Source organism: Vigna unguiculata, chromosome 2 (assembly GCF_037176805.1).
Source record: "Vigna unguiculata cultivar grain cowpea cultivar isolate G323 ecotype 2 chromosome 2, ASM3717680v1, whole genome shotgun sequence".
Lineage (NCBI taxonomy): Eukaryota > Viridiplantae > Streptophyta > Magnoliopsida > Fabales > Fabaceae > Vigna > Vigna unguiculata.
The window spans coordinates 30,124,966-30,142,888 of record NC_140793.1 but is presented as its reverse complement, the minus strand read 5'-3'; the positions used below and the strand labels follow the sequence as shown (position 1 = coordinate 30,142,888).

General features: G+C 28.0%; 2 protein-coding genes across 3 annotated transcripts; both read right to left on the bottom strand.

Annotated features, from left to right (window-relative positions):
* Positions 1 to 4,545: 4,545 nt before the first annotated feature.
* On the bottom strand, positions 4,546 to 10,129 carry LOC114174705 (protein PIN-LIKES 7-like). 2 transcript variants are annotated; one of them, XM_085669607.1, is made up of 11 exons: positions 9,978 to 10,129; positions 7,678 to 7,898; positions 7,445 to 7,532; positions 6,744 to 6,860; positions 6,503 to 6,624; positions 6,204 to 6,413; positions 5,929 to 6,045; positions 5,721 to 5,821; positions 5,572 to 5,624; positions 5,279 to 5,464; positions 4,546 to 5,163 (listed from the first exon to the last, which is right to left on the bottom strand). In XM_085669607.1, the coding sequence occupies exons 2-11, from the start codon at positions 7,813 to 7,815 to the stop codon at positions 5,039 to 5,041; spliced, it is 1,257 nt and encodes a 418-aa protein (XP_085525733.1). In that variant the 5' UTR covers positions 7,816 to 7,898; positions 9,978 to 10,129; the 3' UTR covers positions 4,546 to 5,038. The 2 variants fall into 2 exon arrangements, with proteins under 2 accessions (XP_085525733.1, XP_027915333.2); XM_028059532.2 differs by lacking the exons at positions 7,678 to 7,898; positions 9,978 to 10,129 and having other exon boundaries at positions 6,744 to 6,849; positions 7,453 to 7,532.
* Positions 10,130 to 14,035: 3,906 nt separating this feature from the next.
* On the bottom strand, positions 14,036 to 17,640 carry LOC114172993 (uncharacterized). The gene is made up of 5 exons (XM_028057175.2): positions 17,448 to 17,640; positions 16,259 to 16,376; positions 15,629 to 15,728; positions 15,053 to 15,139; positions 14,036 to 14,417 (listed from the first exon to the last, which is right to left on the bottom strand). Exons 1-5 carry the CDS (start codon positions 17,506 to 17,508, stop codon positions 14,268 to 14,270), a joined length of 516 nt encoding a protein of 171 aa, XP_027912976.2. The 5' UTR covers positions 17,509 to 17,640; the 3' UTR covers positions 14,036 to 14,267.
* Between the last annotated feature and the right edge of the window lie 283 nt (positions 17,641 to 17,923).

Below are 17,923 nucleotides of genomic sequence, written 5' to 3'. Positions count from 1 at the left end.
TTGTTTTGCTCAGATGCTTTATTTCTTTCTTTGATGACATCACCAACACCAATTGCATTTGAATGTATTTTAGCATCTAATATCCAAAATAAGTAATTCTTTCTCATAATATCAATGACCAAAAATTCAAATTTGTCAAGGTTTGACATATTTAGAACTAGCACATAAAATATTAATAATAACCATTTTTTATGTATGAAACTATAAAATTAATATAAGAATATTAAATGTTAAACCAAGTATAAATAATAATTATAATAATCATCATGATAATAATAATATAATAATCATAATAAATATAATAATAACAAAATATAAATAAAAATTGATAAGGTCAAATAATTATTATCACAAAAATAAGAATATAAGATAAAATTGTAAATCAGAAAATGATTAAAAAAGAGTTGAATTAAGACACGTCGAACACAAATATTGTCTTTATAGAAAAAGCGTCCACTAACTTAATTGGTTAGAGCATGGTTCTGATAAGTGTTTTGCAATATAAAGTTGTTCATAGAGAGAATGAATATTAATTTCATACGTGTATTATTACTAATACGAAAAATCCTATTTATAGATACAAAATGTAACAAACAAAAAAAAAGTTACAAATCAAATAATTAATACAAATATTTAAATCTTTAAATTTCTTAAAAAATAATTAAATCAATTAATCATATAAGTAATATGAGTAATTATAACAAATCAATGAACTAATATTTATTCATCACATTATATTTTCTTTTTGTGACATTTCGTTTGGTAAGTGAAAAGAAATTCCATATCTATAAATATTTATGACCGGTAAGATTGATCATAGTAGTAGATTTGATTTTAATGAAGAGATTTTCACGAGTGTTGAAGTTATTGTATTTTTGATGATCCAATTTTATAATATGTATGTGAAATATAAAATATTAGTATCAAGTGATGTTTATATAATTTAAATCCGAATTTGAATAAAATGAAATACAAGGAATACCATGGAATAGTTTAACTAAAAATACTATAAATAATATTTTTCAAAGCTAGAAAATTATAGAGGGTAGAGATTTTTAATCGAAGGATATAAAAAATAAATTGAATGGCTAAAGAGATACTAACCATATAAAAAAAATATTGTGCAATTAAATTTTGTTATAAATGTTGCATCATGATGCATAAATTGTGTTGTGATAAAAGTTTAGTAAATTAAATCACGATTAAACTTCTAGAATCTTAAGCAGAAAAGTATGTAATGACCTATAATATTTGCCATAATGATAAACTTTATATCTAACTATTGACTTTCAGTGAAACAAGAATTATGAATTTGAATTTCAGTCAAAAAAATACCAAGAAAAATTTGTGAATCAAATATTATTTAATCTTAACAATTAAAAATATTTTTTTATAGTTAAATAAAAATTTAGACAACTAAAATTGTAAATATATATTAAAAATGTAAAATTTATCATTATACTTTTAACTTTTAAAAAATGGAAAAACATTCAAATTCATAATTGACCTCTTTAAATTTATATTTGCATTAATATTTCAATTATTAATCACTCAATAACTAGAAAAACATTTTAACATATCCCACATATTAAAACACATTAAAGAATTATACACAGCACATGCGTTCTGAATGTGTGTTCACTTTTTCAATTTTAAAAGTAATCATAAATATTTTTTTTTTAAATTTTATTACAATATTTTTTTCTTTATTTAGTATATATAATTTTTGTATCAAAGATACTTATTTTATTTTAAAACTAATTATTTTTAGAAAATTAAATAAATAAATAAGTTAAATGTAATAAAATTGTTATTTTTAAAATGATAAAATAATTATTTTAATTTAAAAACAGTTATTTATTAAAGAATAAATTTGTAATAAAAATGTGAAGATGAAAATGAAAAATTCTTTTTCTATAGGTATAAATAACATTCCAAAATTAAGTAATAAAATAAATCAAATTTAATTAATAATTTAATTTGCAAACTAATAATTAATATAAATAAATATATTTGTAATTTGCAAAATTTGATATCATATAGTTTAAAACAAACTATAGACAAAGTTGGCACAATAATTAAGAGATTAGTACGACAATTAAGAGTAATTTATTCCTAAAGTCAAATAAGGTGCCAAATATTAGGATAACCCTCAGCCTAAAGTCTATGCAGCCTCCTTCCAACTCCATTACAAAACAAAAAAAAAAAAATGTCAAACCTCTCGTCTACACTCACATAAATTTTTATATTTCAAAATATACACCTTGAAATATAATTTTTATATTTTAAATTATACAACTTAAAATATGATTTTTTATATTTTAAATCATGTATTTTAAAATATAAAATACTATTCTAAATGATATATTATAAAATATTAAATAAAAGTGCAGGGATACGTATATTTTTAGTCCTCTATATACTTATATGTGAAATTGAAATTCGTCCTCCCCATAATAAATTATGTGTCCAACGGTTATGCTATTGGCCTGAAACGTCAGAATATATAAAAATACATGGTTGAACGTATTTCATGTATTATTAAGTGTAGGAAAAACTTTTGTATGAGAGAGAAATGAATTTCAATTTCACATGTAAATACAGGAACTAGAAGTGTAATTAGTAAAAATAATTGTTTGAACTAATTAATTGATTATTGTGGTATATAAGTGTTAAATAATAACACTTATATAAATTAATATTGCAATAAACATAATTTATTAATACTAAAATTTTAACATTTTTCTAAAATTAATATAAGTTAGTTAAATTAAATATTTATTGAAATGTTTAAGTGTTTTCCAATTTAAAAAAAATAAAACTTATTATAAATTAATATCTTATTGTGTATAATTTATATATTACAAAAATTGTTATAAATTTACTAAAATTCACTTAGTGAATGTATAATGTACAAATATTTTTTAAAATAATTTTTGAATTCACTAAATATAAATAATTTTTGAATTCACTAAATTTTCTAAGTGGATTTATATTAACTTAATAAATATATAATCCACACTTAGTGAATATATAAATAATTTTTAAAATAATTTAATATATATTTAGTGAATATAAATAATTTTTATGATTCACTAAATCATTAAGTGAATATATAATCTACACTTATTTAGAAAACTAGTGAATTTATCACATAAATTTTGTAATATATTAATTATATATAATTATATATTTTAATAAATACTTGATTTAACTAATTTATATTAATTTTAAAAAAATATTAAAATTTACTTATTTCTTTTAAAGGTAAATATATTTTTATTTCTGATTTATATAAGTGTTATCATTTAATATTTATATAATATAATAATTAATTAATTAGTACAACTTAAATCATTATTTATGTTAAGGATATCTCCAGTTTATATATTTATATGTAAAATTGGAATATGTCTCCCTTTTTTAAAATTCATCTAAAATTCATCTTTATACTCATATATGTAATATGTCTTCCACAACCAAATATATATATATATATATATATATATATATATATATATATATATATTTTTTTTTTTTTTTTTTTTTTTTTTTTTTAAATTACACATTTCAATCATATGCTCGTGACTGTCACATGTTAGTCGAGTGAGCATAGTCATCGTACATGTTATGTAAAAGTTAACTTTATTTGTTATAAAGAATGAATTTCATACATTATCAAAATACAGAGATAAATTTTATATAACTTTAAAGGAGTGACGAATGCCAATTCTATACGTAAATACATTAACCAAAAAGAGACTTATCCTAAAACGTATATCTTAAATTATACATTTCAAAATATTAAATTTACACAATTCAAAATAAAAAAGTTATATTTATGAAAATGCGAGAAGAAACTGCATTTCCCTATCCGTTTTCTTGTGATTTATGGATGTTTTAGTTACTTTTAGAAGGGCCCACGAATTTGGTTTTTTTTTTTTTTTTTATGTTTCATAATTCAGAAATAATAACCACCTGTAATGTATTCAATATTGCAAGGTCTGAGATTTTTAAGAAATTGGTCATATGACCAAAAGTTTTGTAAATCCTAAAACTTAATTAGTCTTTAATATTCTTTTATTAGCTCTATGTCTCATGAGAATCTATAAATAAAATAGGCTCCCACCAAAAGTTTTTAAAGTATTTTATATTTGAATGTTTTCGTAATTAAAGCGGGTTCATTTACCTTTTAAAGGTGACATGAACTAAAATTTGTTAATTACATGTTATGAGAATTTAGAAGCATGAAAAAAAAAAGAAGTTTGGTTCAAAGGCGCTGGAAAAGAAAATTAAATGTGTAAATTATATTTTTAATTCACGATCAATTATACTATTCTAAAAAAAATAATTATTATTTTCCAATCCACTTATAAGTTATACTTTTACTAAATTTTTTATTAACTTAAAATAAAAAATAGTTTATAAAATAAACAATTACGAATTTAACTAAAAAAATACCATGATCCGGTATCAAACCTTTAGAGATTATCTTAAGAAATATTATTTAACAAACTTCTTTCAAACAATAATTAAGACTAGTAGTTACTGAAGTTTCTATTACATAATGGAAACTTTTATAACAATTTATTATCATTAAACATAGACTGTTACTAAATTACAACCGCAAGAATTGAAATCAAAATGAATAAAATACAAAGAATCAGAATAATTGGATTTTCTTTTCTTTTTCCAATGGAGAACTATATGAAAAAAGAAAAAAACTAAGAACCTAACTACAGAAGGTGGTCGAAAAGGAAAATATGTATTTGTTTGTAAACACCTAATTTTGAATGGCAGTGTCTTGTGTGTAAGACATGATCAAAACCATTCACACTTCAATCATCTAACTTCTTTGTTGTTGCGCAGAGGTTGATACAAGAACAAGCAAAACCCAAATTACACTCAAAATTGCAACCATACCATTCCTCTTTCTTCATCAAAACTGCTGTTCACACAGCCATAGTATGTAGAAGAGTTTCTGTATTTGTTTTTTTTTCCTTTGTTGTTTTAGGAAAATTCAGGAACCAAAGACAACTTAAGATAATAGCCACAAGAGGAATGTTGACCAAGCAGTGAGTGCTATGGCTGCAGCACTGTATGTCCACAACAGAATAACTGAACACTCTTCAGTTCCTACATCAAACAGCTGAGCCATGGTACCTGCGTAATGATTGCATTGAATTTTGTCAATGAGAAATCTATAGCATATGAAAGATCAAGAAAAGATACTTCAATTAAAAGCATGTGTTCGTGGAATGGAAAATCTTTGACTTACTGATATTCATAGCCGGTGGCATAGCATACTGCATCACCAGCACATACTGAAACAAAGGATCAACCGGGAGTAAGCCGAAATTTGCTGCTGCTTTTACGATGAACAGTCCAATCAAAGGTAGCAGGAAAAGTCGGCCTATGATGATGCTGATGAGGGTCAATGGTTTGATAGTAGATGATTTCAAGCCTGCAATAGTTTCAAGACCAAGTTTAGTTAAGTCAGTTTTTGGACCATGCAATTGGTTAAAGAGTATGTATGCTATATGATATATATGGTGGCTAGTTTTTTTATACCTTGAGTGAGGTTACCACCAAGCAAAAGGGTGATGCAAGGAATGGTTCCATTCCTGAGAAACAAAGAGTTCAATCAGATAACAACGTGTATGGAATGGAAAAGAACTTGCACTGCAGAACAATTTGTTTTTGTGAGCAAAGTCACATACCCTAGTAATTGGAGAGAGTCTTGGATGACACGCAGTGGAGCATTGCCTCCTATTATTAGGTTCCTTAGCCATGCAACCGCACCAAAGAGGAAACCAAAAAACTGATAGTGCAAATAAGGAATGTCAGTACAAACTAGAGACCAACACACAGAAAATAATTATCTAACAAAGGAAACAAAAAGGATAGCAGAAGAAAAAGGAAACTCACTGTTGCAATTGCTGGTGGTGACATGAGTTCTTCAAGAAACTGAGTAATAACTTCCACTATTCTATGCCATAGCGATTCGGTCTTCTCTGGTACACTGGACTGATCTTGGTCTACAGGCTGAGAATTCACAACCCTTTTGTTCATTAGCTGTATTCGAGGATGTTTGATATAGATTGGGCTATATGCATGCTTTGAGCAGGTATAAAAAAGTAATACATAGGATTATACTGAAACAAGTATAGCTAGTAGTGGAGTGCATGAGTTGTTGGTCTTACAATTTGGTTTTCAGTGTCACCATAATAGGTAGATGTCGGAACTTCTATTGTGTTTTGGCTGTCATTATCCTTGAGAAGAAGAGTTTCTGCATTGGCATCGAACTCTTTGTTGGGAACCTTCATGATCTCAGCAGCCTCCAGTGCCTTAAATTTCAATGATCTGCTTTTTATAGTCTGTAAGGTGTAGGTCCAGATGAAGATGCCACCAAGCTACGTACAATTAACAAAACAAGAGAAGATAATAAGATACACAGCACAATATTAGCAAAATTTTAACTGTATAAAAGTAGAGGCCTCACCGCCATAGAGAAAGATGCATAAGAGAGTGCATTACTGCGGCAAACATCACGCGCACCAAATGGTCCTCCCTTCTCATCACAGATAGCAGGGATGATTACAATAGGAAGGTTCCCCATATTTCCTGATAAAAGAAAAAGCATTCATCAAACAAGTCTAAATACATAGTCAATTTTTTCACCTTCAGCTTCTCTATTCCTTCAAATTTTACACATTCTGAACATACTTTGCCATGATATGTACCTGATGAACATGCAGCAATAATAAGACCTTCCACTTTCAGATTAGGCTTCAGTAGTTTCACCAGTATCCATCCGATTATTCCACCAATTAAGAAGGTAAGAACCACCTGCATGGAAGGTTAAGCCGAAAGCAACCAATTAATACATAAATAATATGTTACTTATATACTCTACAATCAATCATCAAACATGCAAAAAAAAAAAAAAATACATCAGTACTATTGGTCACAAAAATATGTCACAAAATCAAAGTCTGTGTTATAAATAATTAATGAAGGTAATATCTCTGAAGTCTGCAGTGCCAATGAGTGAGATTTCTCATCTTCTCTGCCACTAACAGAGGTTATTATATTCTGACAGAAATAAACAATGGATCCGTATCCATTTTTGAAAATGGGTGATAAATTTTAGTACATTGCTGGCGGAGACATGAAAAGTAAACCTGGGAACACTGTCACTTTTATATAAATAAGTATATAGATGGGTAAAACTAGTAATATATAACACAGGATTTGACGGAAATCCGGAAATCATAAAATTTGCTCGTCTCTTTTGTACGAAAATTGGTTCATAAAGAAGCTTTGACTGAAAATATAGTTCTTGCATGTTTGACAAAAAAAAAAACCTGTTTTCCTTCTGATCAGTGGGTCTCTAAAACTGACTCAAAATTGTACGAAATATTTGAGAGTTGAAAATAAATATCTCGGTACCATGATATCATATCTTCAAGTGAAACACTCTGGGCGAAACTGGCAAATATAAGTGAAGGAGTGAATACAAAGAAGACAATCTGCAAAACAGGGAGAAGAAAACACAACAAAGAAAAGGTTACTAGGTTTGATAAGAACAATGCAGAATCTGTGTTGTTTAACAGACATATATTAGTACATTAATCATTACATATATGTTTTACTTGACGTGTGCATATATCTTACCTTGTTCAAAGCTTTCCGGATATCAGGCGAAAGAAGATGATCGAAATACCGAGTTGCCATCAAAGCTCCCAATGCACTGATAAGAAGGACTTGAATAATTGGCATAGAAGCCACCTCCAACAGTTCCACAAAACCCATTTTCCTTTGATGTTCTTGCGCTGATCTACTTCTTTTCTTTGCTTAATATTACTACTGGACTATTTTTTCAGCTTTGCTTGCCCCTATATAAATATAATAGGAAACAGTGAAGAACACCAATGAATCCTTCGAATCCAGAATCAGAAAAGCAAAATGATGAAGGGTGACAGTAACCAATGATTGACTAGTGTTTTCAAGTGGGGCCACAGCCGATTGGCGAGTTTAGTTTCGAAAACTGCTACTGACAGTGGTTTTTGATCTTCTAAGTATGACAAAATTATTAGATAATCTAATATTATATCACCACACCAGTGTTCAAACGTGTTCAATAATTTTCAACTAAAAAACTAGTGAATTATTTCAAATGAACTAGAAGTTCCTAGAGAAAAAGCCAAACATCACAACAGAATCATCAAATTCGTCGATGTGCATGCGTATGCGATGCCACTGTTTGGGTCCTGTCTTATTATGCATATCGGGTAGGTGGTGCAGTGTTACGTTAGGCGTCGATTCCTGAGACAACAGGGTCTCTGAAATCAAATGAAACTTTTTTTTATAGGGACGTATAATGTTGTGACAGATTCGTCTCCAACTTGAGTACTTCTTAAACATGCACAGAAAGCACAGAAAGAAGATGTAACGTGTAAAGTGTATTTTATAAAGTGGCAATAACAAAGTCCCACATTTTAACCTTACATCATGCCATTTCATATTAATTATTTACAACATTTCATATTAATTATTTACAACGTATAATATGTTATATAATTCCTAGTTTATGTTCAATAATGATTTACAAGCAACTTTTTAGGTTTGTCAACTTTGTTTTTTTTGTTTTTTTCTAAAATTTTGCCACGTAAATCAATTCCCAGATCTACCTCCCCCAAGTGGTGGTTTTGTTGCGTGTTTGGCCTTCACGTTCAAACTTCAGCCAGCCCACCACTGTTTATTGCAGTTTTAACTCAATTATTATCTCAAAAGGTGAACCATTGACAACAAAGCAAAATACCAAACCCAAGATCTATTTTAAAAATAATTTTAATTTTTTCAATTTATTAATAGCTGGTTATTATAAATGTACATCTCATACTTGTACCATTTTAATAAAGGAAAAAAATACGAACACAATCATTCCCAAAAAAAAGTTAAAAAATAAAAGGTTGGCCCTCATCCAAAAAAGGAAAGCTGTGTTTTGTACTAGAAGTTATGAATTGTACCGAAGAAAAGTTCAACAGTTTCATGTGATTATAGATTTAATAAATCTTCCTTAAGTAGGTTTTATATATGAACATGAATGCATTTACTAAAAATTAATTTTGATTATATAAATAGACAGTGGTGGCATGCGATCATTTAATAATTTCAATTTGGAGAAGAAGTGCTTATTTTTGATTTGGAAAAGAAGTACTTATTATTATTAAAATGAGTTTGAATTCGTTTTCTGAATAAGAGTAACGAATCTTCCTTTCTAGTGTGGTGCAAAAACTAGATCTGATATAAAAGAATGATGGCACTTGATCAAACCACACTGATACAAAAGTGCTGAGTCATTAGATGTGGTTTGAAAAGAAAATTATGTGGTGCAAAGTTTCAGTGAACATGTCTTCTTAGAGAACACGTGTCTGCAAAGTTGTAGTTGTAAAATTGTGATATAACTCTGTCAGAAGATCGAAGAAAGTTCTGCATAATTCTATTATCAGAGAGGTTTCTTATGTACTTACACTTACACATTTTCTGCTGTATATTATCTAATTTTCAACCTACTTTCTTCACCGTGGCCTCTAAAGTATAATTTTGTTGTTTATTTGATAAAGATAAAAGGTAATGATTATTTTCTTAATTATGAAAATTATAAATTTATAGGCCGGTTAAAATGAAAATAATTTGATATTTCGATCATGGTGTCAAGTTCGGAATGTTATTCATAGTCTCGTCTACATGACAGTTATCTAATAATCCAATAATTAAAATGGCATTCATAAATCATCTGAAAAAGAAAAGACAAAAGTAGAAGCTAGGCTTTGAAACTGAGAAGAAAAAACAAATAAATTAAGATTTGAAAACAGTGATTGATTGAAGTAACTAACGAAAACATGCATTGCTGCTTTGTGAATGAATAATTACAATTGAAATGAATGATAAGAGAAAGAAGAAATCGAAACCTGGAATCACTGAAATATTCTGCAAAAGAACTTCTAAGTTGGAAGGAGAGAGAGAGAAGATACTTGTCTCAGAAGATTGAGTTTGGTGTATATATATATATATATAGTGACAGAGAGGAAGAGAGATTGTTCTTTCTCTCCTCCAACTTTGACCAAAGTTGAGGAGTCAATAAGAAATAAGAGCAAGTTCAGTTTTATTTTATGAATTATTTTAAGGACATAGTTATATATATCATCTACTCATGTACACCTAGGCTTAAGTGATTTTCTTTGCTTATTTATTTGTTTCTATAAAAAAGAAACTAACCTTTTATTAACATATTAATTATTTTAAAATTTTCTAAATATAGTTTAGAACTCGGACTATGTATATGGTACGTTTTCTTTCCATTCATTGTATGCACATGCCAATTAATAATTGTTATTTGCGTTAATTAAGATTAATTTTTTATTAATCAATAATAATAAATTTATCATCTAGACGCGGCTGTTAAATTATTTTAACTAATCTATCATATCAACCTATCGAAATATGACCTCTAATCTATATTATTTTTTTATCTTTTGCTAATTGATTTGAATTGAAGTAATAATCGTTGTTAGGTGACTTCTATTCTCCGTAATCATGGAATGAAATTAATTTAAAATTTTGTCAAAAATGTTTGCTGTATATTTTTCCTATTGTTTTATAATAATAGTTTTTTTTTTCACTCAAACAAAGAAAAACATTTTTTTTTATAGTTTCATTTCACTTATAATTGCTTTTGTTCCAAGACCGAGTCATTAGCTTCCGTATTCAACATAACTTGCTATCTAATAAATCAACTTTTAACAAAAAGAAAACATGGCTTAAAATGAGAATCACAACACTCATCTGGTATTATATTATTGAGCAACCAAACTTTGCTACGTTATAAAGCTCGTCACATTGATTTTCAAGAGAAAACTTTATCACAGGATAAATGGAAATCTTTTCTATATAAACAACTTTCAGAAGAAAATAAAAGTTAAAATACTTTTTTTCCCAATTTTTGTCAAGTTTTGTCAAATAAGTACTAATTTTGGTTTTGTATTTAAATAGGTCTCAATTTTCGTTAATTATATTCAATTGAGTCCTTTTTCGCGATCACCTTTTAAACCATTAACCACCATGAACAATTATCGCCACATGTTACTTCGTAGTTTTTTTTGGTTTGTTTTTTTTTATTTTTTTAAAATTTATTTTTGATTTTTTTAAATGTCCACGTGTCTACCCAGTAGCGTACCACGTGTCAAAGTCAATGTTGTATATTCAATTTTGTCCCTATATTTGTTACTTTTGTTCAATTTAGTCCCAATTTTGTTTAAAATTGACCAATTTTGTCCCTATCGAATATATGACAAAATTTAATTTTTATATCAAAGTTATAATGATGTGAATTTTAATATATTATATAAAAATATTTAATAAAAAATGTGAATTTTAATATAAAAATTAAATTTGGTTTCAATTTAGAGAGAGACTAAATTGGTTCAAGTTAACAAACATTAGGACTAAATTGAACAAAAATAACAAATATAGGGACAAAATTGAATATAGAACATTGACTTTGACACGTGACACGCTGCTGGGTTAACACGTGGACATTTAAAAAAATTAAAAAAAATCAAAATAATAAAATAAAAAAATTCAAAAAAATCACGAAATGACATGTGACAATCATTGTTTATGGCCGTTAATGATTTAAACGGTTTTAACAAAACAAAAATCAATTAAACAAAATTGACGAAAATTTTGACCTATTTATTTGAATACAAAACCAAAATTATGATTTATTTGACAAAACTTGACGAAAATTGAAAAAAAAAAGGTATTTTAACCAAAATAAAATAAGTACTTAGACTAAAATTTGGTTATGTCTAAATTAAAAAAAGAAGTTCATAAAAGTTATGTAAGATAAACTTTAAATATTATTCTATGCATATATAAATTAATATTAAGTTGTTTATATATAATTTTAATTTTAGAAATAATTAATTCCGTTTTTTCCTCTTTTCTTATATAAAAGTTTTGAGAGAAAAGTTATCTGAACAAATTTATTTGGTTTTATCTTTTCTTTTTGTTTAATTATCTAATCATTTTTACTATTTTAATTCAAAATGGTCGATATTACTCATGACATGAGTTCTTTTTTAAATGTATATAATCAATATTAACTGTGACATGGTGCATCAATTATCACAACTTGTCATGATCGATATGTCAACATAAATTTCATTTGTCATCAGTCATATAACTTAGGAAATAACGATAGTGCCAGAACAAATTTAATATTATTCTATAAAGAAACTTAGTAGAAACTTACTAAGGTTAAATAACTCTTTTTCATTTTTTAAATTTTCTCGCATCAAAATTGATATATTTAAAATATTTTAATATTCAACATTTAATAAATACATTGAATTTGTTCCATAAAATAATTTCGTTTTTTATCATCAACATAATCACTTTAAAATGATTAATGAAAACACATGCACTCATGTGTTTAATTTTTGTATGGTAATAAAAAGTAAAATATCATTATTCTTATTATTATAATTATAAAAATATTAAATATGAATAATTTTTATAATTTTATTGTAAATATTTTTTGGTAAATAATTTTATAATTAAAAAATAATTAAGTTTTAAAAAACGATCAAATTGAAAAAATAATTACTTAAAGAATAAAATTAATGAGTGATCATTGTATATTGTATATTGTAAAGTTGTTTTATTTTAGTTTATGTGAGATTTCTAACACACTTTCTCGTATTGATGGTATATATATATTTTAAACATGAAATTAGATATTAATGAGTATCTTTTAACGGGTGATGCATAGGCACAATAAAAAATAAATCTCTGAGTAGTGAGAGACATAATAGACTCAATAACAAACAAATCTTATAAGATAAGTTTTGAATGATTCTGATACCATCTTAAGAAATAAACTTTAAATTTAATTTAATCTTATAAAATCAGTTTGTAAAATTTGTAAAATTTTGTCTTTAGCTGGTTAAAATATTTTTTTTAATTTGATTAATTAAATGTAATGTATGTTTCCATGACAAATTATAAAACGTATTTTATGTATATACATGAAAGAAGAAAATTTGGGATGAAGATGAAGACTTGCATGTGTTTTGGCACAAATTTGTTGGTATTATTGGGATGCTTCATTGTATCTGTCACCATCTTCCTTCCAATAAGTGAGGTTGCTGTTTTGGGATTGGCCTTTCCTAATTCTTTTTAGTAAATATTGATGGCCGTTGACATTGGTTCATCAACTTATTCTTTTTGAATCTTATGGTGACGTTCATTGTTTTTTGCTAATACACTTCTTTTCTGAATTCATTCAAAACACAAGTGTTTCATCAACATCATACTTCTTTTTTCTAAAATTTTCTTCTTTAAAATTTCTACAAATTTTGTATTTTACTGGACCTCACTTCTAATAATAGTCAAATAACAAAATGTAAGACATTATGATTATATAATCTGAAATATAAATTCGTATTTTATATTACTTTTTAAAAATCTTATGTTCAGTTCGTGTATATCCTAATTTTAGTTGATGAAAATTATTTCATTTCTCTTGTATTTGTTAAAAGTTTATATAAAATTTTTCATTGCAACATGAAAAAGGAATTTAAAAAACTGCATAAAATTCCCATAGATACTGTCAAATGGTCAAGAGTAAAGCAGAAAAACATATAAACGTCATATTCGATTGGGACAACGTTATTGGTGACTATAATAGAAGAAAATCATAGTCACCATCATATTCTTCAAGTGTTAGATTCATGAATTCAAGGTATCGGCTTCAAATGTTAGTAACAATACAAGTTTCTGATGCACTCCAAAATGAATTATTGGTATAAATTTGTCAATGTCACACATCCTGATGTGAACATAAAGATAAATCCAAGATTCTGGCATATGCCCCCATCCAATAGATACGTTTGCTGGAATCAACTTGTGACAACTGCATACATTAATATATTCAATTATGCAAAAGCAAGCTATGGTCATCAACTTCACAACCACAATCTGTTAATACTTTATAATTCTTATTTCTCTCACAATAAACAAAAGTTTCCACTAGATATATCCTATACGTAAACAATGAACCATGATAAGATGAAATAGTTAAATGTGATAACTAAATTTAACTCCTAATAACACTTGAAACCAATAACCAAAGTTCATATTTTTCTTGACTAAGAAAAGGAGAGATGATGATAATTTGAGCTGAAATATCATTGATTTCATTGTACTGAAGCTTCCATTTCTTCTGAGTTCACTGCCAATTCATCTGAGTCGTCATTTGGGACTACATCTGATCTCAACTGTGCAGAAACACCATCTATGGCAGAATTCAGCTGCGCTATTTTCTCAGTTAGCACCTTGCGAGTCTTCTGTTTTCATCATTCACAAAACAAAAAAAACAGTAATTTAAGTATATCAGTTTGTATGACAGAAAGAGAGGACAAATTAATGGATAAGTACAATTGTCACATGTTTTTTTTCACTAACAAATGCATATCAGAAAGTTTCTACTAATCAATAATGATATACCATGTCACTCTTTTTAAGGAAAATCAAAATCCAACCACACACCATAAACTCACAGGTATAGTGAGTCACTTTCTTCCCCAAAAGATGTTTCACACTCCACAACCACTATAGAAACACTTACATTGTATCTCAGAACCTCTTTTTCCCTGGTGTGGTTTCATAGTTACTTTTAGTTTCTGATATATTTCATAATTTATAAGGATTTACCTTCACTACCTGCATAATACAAATATATAGTTTATTATGTTGTGCTTTTTATGCCAATGCGATAGTTTTAATAATAATTACCTATGTGATTTCATAACTACTTATATATTTTGGGTCATTGATTTCAATTGTTGGATAAACTCATGAGGCTACACAAGGCACCAATTTTTGGTAATATTTTTCCTCTTTCCTATAAGCATTCAGACACACTCAATGAGAAAAATGTTCAACTTTCAAGTAAAGAGTAACTGCAGGGAAATTTGCTGACCTCCAAAGCTTTTTCTTCATCGTACACAAATTTTGGAAGTTTCCTCATCAAATCTTTACGGTCTGCTCCAGCTATTGCCTTGCTTATCTGCAAAGTTAATATAACAGAAGTAAAAAATAATCTCTTTCCTGACCTTTACACTCAGTAAACAATCTTTCAAGTTAAAAAATCGATATATATATATATATATATATATATATATGTATATATATATATATATATATATATCAGATCATTGCAAAAAATTGTTGAAAAGCAACATAGAGTTGATGATTCCAAAAATAGATGCATATTGAAATTTGATACACCTATTAATAATGAAGGCTACACTATCTTGCAACTTTACAAGAAACGAATGATGGAAATTAAGTAATACATAATTCAATGTGTAAATGATTTGTTAGAATTATATTCATATCTGATTTGAGCAAAACTAAACTTTGACCTAAGTGAAGTAAAGAATATTCTTCACGAGTTAAGCAGACAATATTACACGATATGAATAATGAGACACATGTAAATGATAAATCCAAAGAAATAAGAGTTAAAAGTGGAAAGTTGGCTCTGCAGACATACCTGTGGTGCATAGATACAACCCAATGCTCCAACAATTAGTCCTCCCAATACAAAACCACCAACAAAAATACTTCCACTGATTGATCTTCCACCATCACCACTGTTCTAGCAGAGAGATTAGAAACACAATAAAGTTACATAATGTCAAAAGGTATACCAACTTGTTTAAATTATGCTCATGCCAATATTTTAGACAACCAAATGAGGTAAATGTAAGGTACAGTTGATGATCACAGCACTATTTAACTAGAAACACAAAATGAAACAACAAGAATAGCTGGAGCTTAATAATATTTGTGATACCCACGATTGAGTCAACTGCTATTACTATTTGTGGTTTTTACTTGGTTCATTATTCTGTTATCTAAGGGCGCGAAACTAAGAGTCAGTTTCTTTTTATCAATTAGTCATCCATGATGAGGTGGCTCAGATATTGTTTTCTGCTTTATGTTCTGTAGGTTATTAAGACAACTGTTGTAGTTTTTCAGTATTTAGAAATAGCATTCTCTTTGAAAATCTGCATGTCAGTTGTTTTATTTTAACATCCCAAATCATACTCTAGATTTATGCTAAACAGTCATATAATCCCACCCCACAGAAAGAATGCACAAGAAGTTTAAGTCATCATACCCAGCTCGAATAACAAGTGGCTGGTTACGTGATGTTTTAGCTCTGAAAGAGGAGCCTGGAAAGTGTTCACCAGAGTTGATTTTCAACAAGCATTTGTCCATCGGCGTCAATGAGGAACCTGGCATTGATCTGAGTATTAGATTTCTGGAAAATCACTAAAAAAAGGGTGTTGTTGGATATGTGGAACTTTAATAAGTTACCATTATAATTACAGTAGCTAGGATCAAACACCATTGTTTATTCCATGAATTTTGCTCAAAGATGTTTTCATTAAGATATTTGTCACACGTACACATATATAAAAATCTCTAAAACCTGTAATGATAAAAAGACACATACCTTGCCCAACACTGCATCCCCTGGCATCACAATTATGTAAACAGACTTCAACACAATTACAAAAGACAAAATAAAACAAAGCAAATATAATCTGATCTTTGAAAGAGGTTACTTGTATTGTTTTGGTCTTTGAAGATTTTCTTATGCACAAATTGGTCATGAAAATGTTGGCTTGCTAACAAGTTCACTCTACCGATGTCCTATAAACTTGCTAACAAGTTCATATCTTTGGGGATCAATTTGTACTTAAGGAAACTTTTGGAGACCAAAACAGCACATCACACGATAGCATGTTTCGCAGCCATATTATATACTTCTCTAAAACAAAACATAGAAAAAGAAGGCAGCATGCATGTATCATCCACCTCCTGGAAATGAAATATATTTTCAATATGCACATTAGGTATACACAAAAATAAAGTTTAGTTCACATTCTCATCTTCCACATTTTCCTTTCATCCCAAAAACAAACATAGCCTAACGAAAGAGGAATCTCTTAACACAATCCAACTAAATGAATCTAAACCCCATTATCTGGGAACCAAACACCAAAGTCACACACAACTAAAACCACTCCAAAAACACTAAACTCTTCCATTTTCATTGAACCCAACAAAAAAAAAAAAACAGGGACTTTCGGAGTATCCGAGAATTATAATATACACAGGCACAAATAAATAAAAGCGGCAAACTTGATACAGTGAACAACCTCAGGAAAAACTAAAGGAAAACAGTGGAAAGTGCAACTGAGAAAAAAAAAATGTAAGAAAAAAGGGAACAGCTTTTCCAGTTTACAGTGGTGCCCTTTTGGTATGGAAATGGTAATGATGAGAGTGATGGAAGTGATCACCTGAGAGAAAGTGGGTCTTAGGATTCTTCGGCAAAGCGATGAAGCTTGATAGAGTAGCCATCTCAACGAAGCCAAAATAAAACTCTGATTTTCTTTCTTCCCTCCTTTCCTCTGTTATTGTTATTTTGCTTGTCGTAGAAACCAACAGGAACAACAACAGATCCTACTACTTCTAGTGTTGCGCTTCGATATTGTCGCTAGATCTCGTTTTAATTTCGTTATTAACAAGACCGTTAAAAACGTTGGGCTTTGGGCTCGTTTCTTCGGCCACGGCCCACTAGTTTTCTTTTATTCTGTTTTATGGGCTTCAATCTTTCTTGTCTTTGTATTTAAACTAATATTTTATTTAAATACAATACAACATAAAAACATTTATCAATTTAATATCAAATAAGGTTGCATTTTAAATTATTAATTGATATCAGAAGTTGAATACAAATCCTCTGTTTCCTTTCTGTTTTCATAATGATTTAATC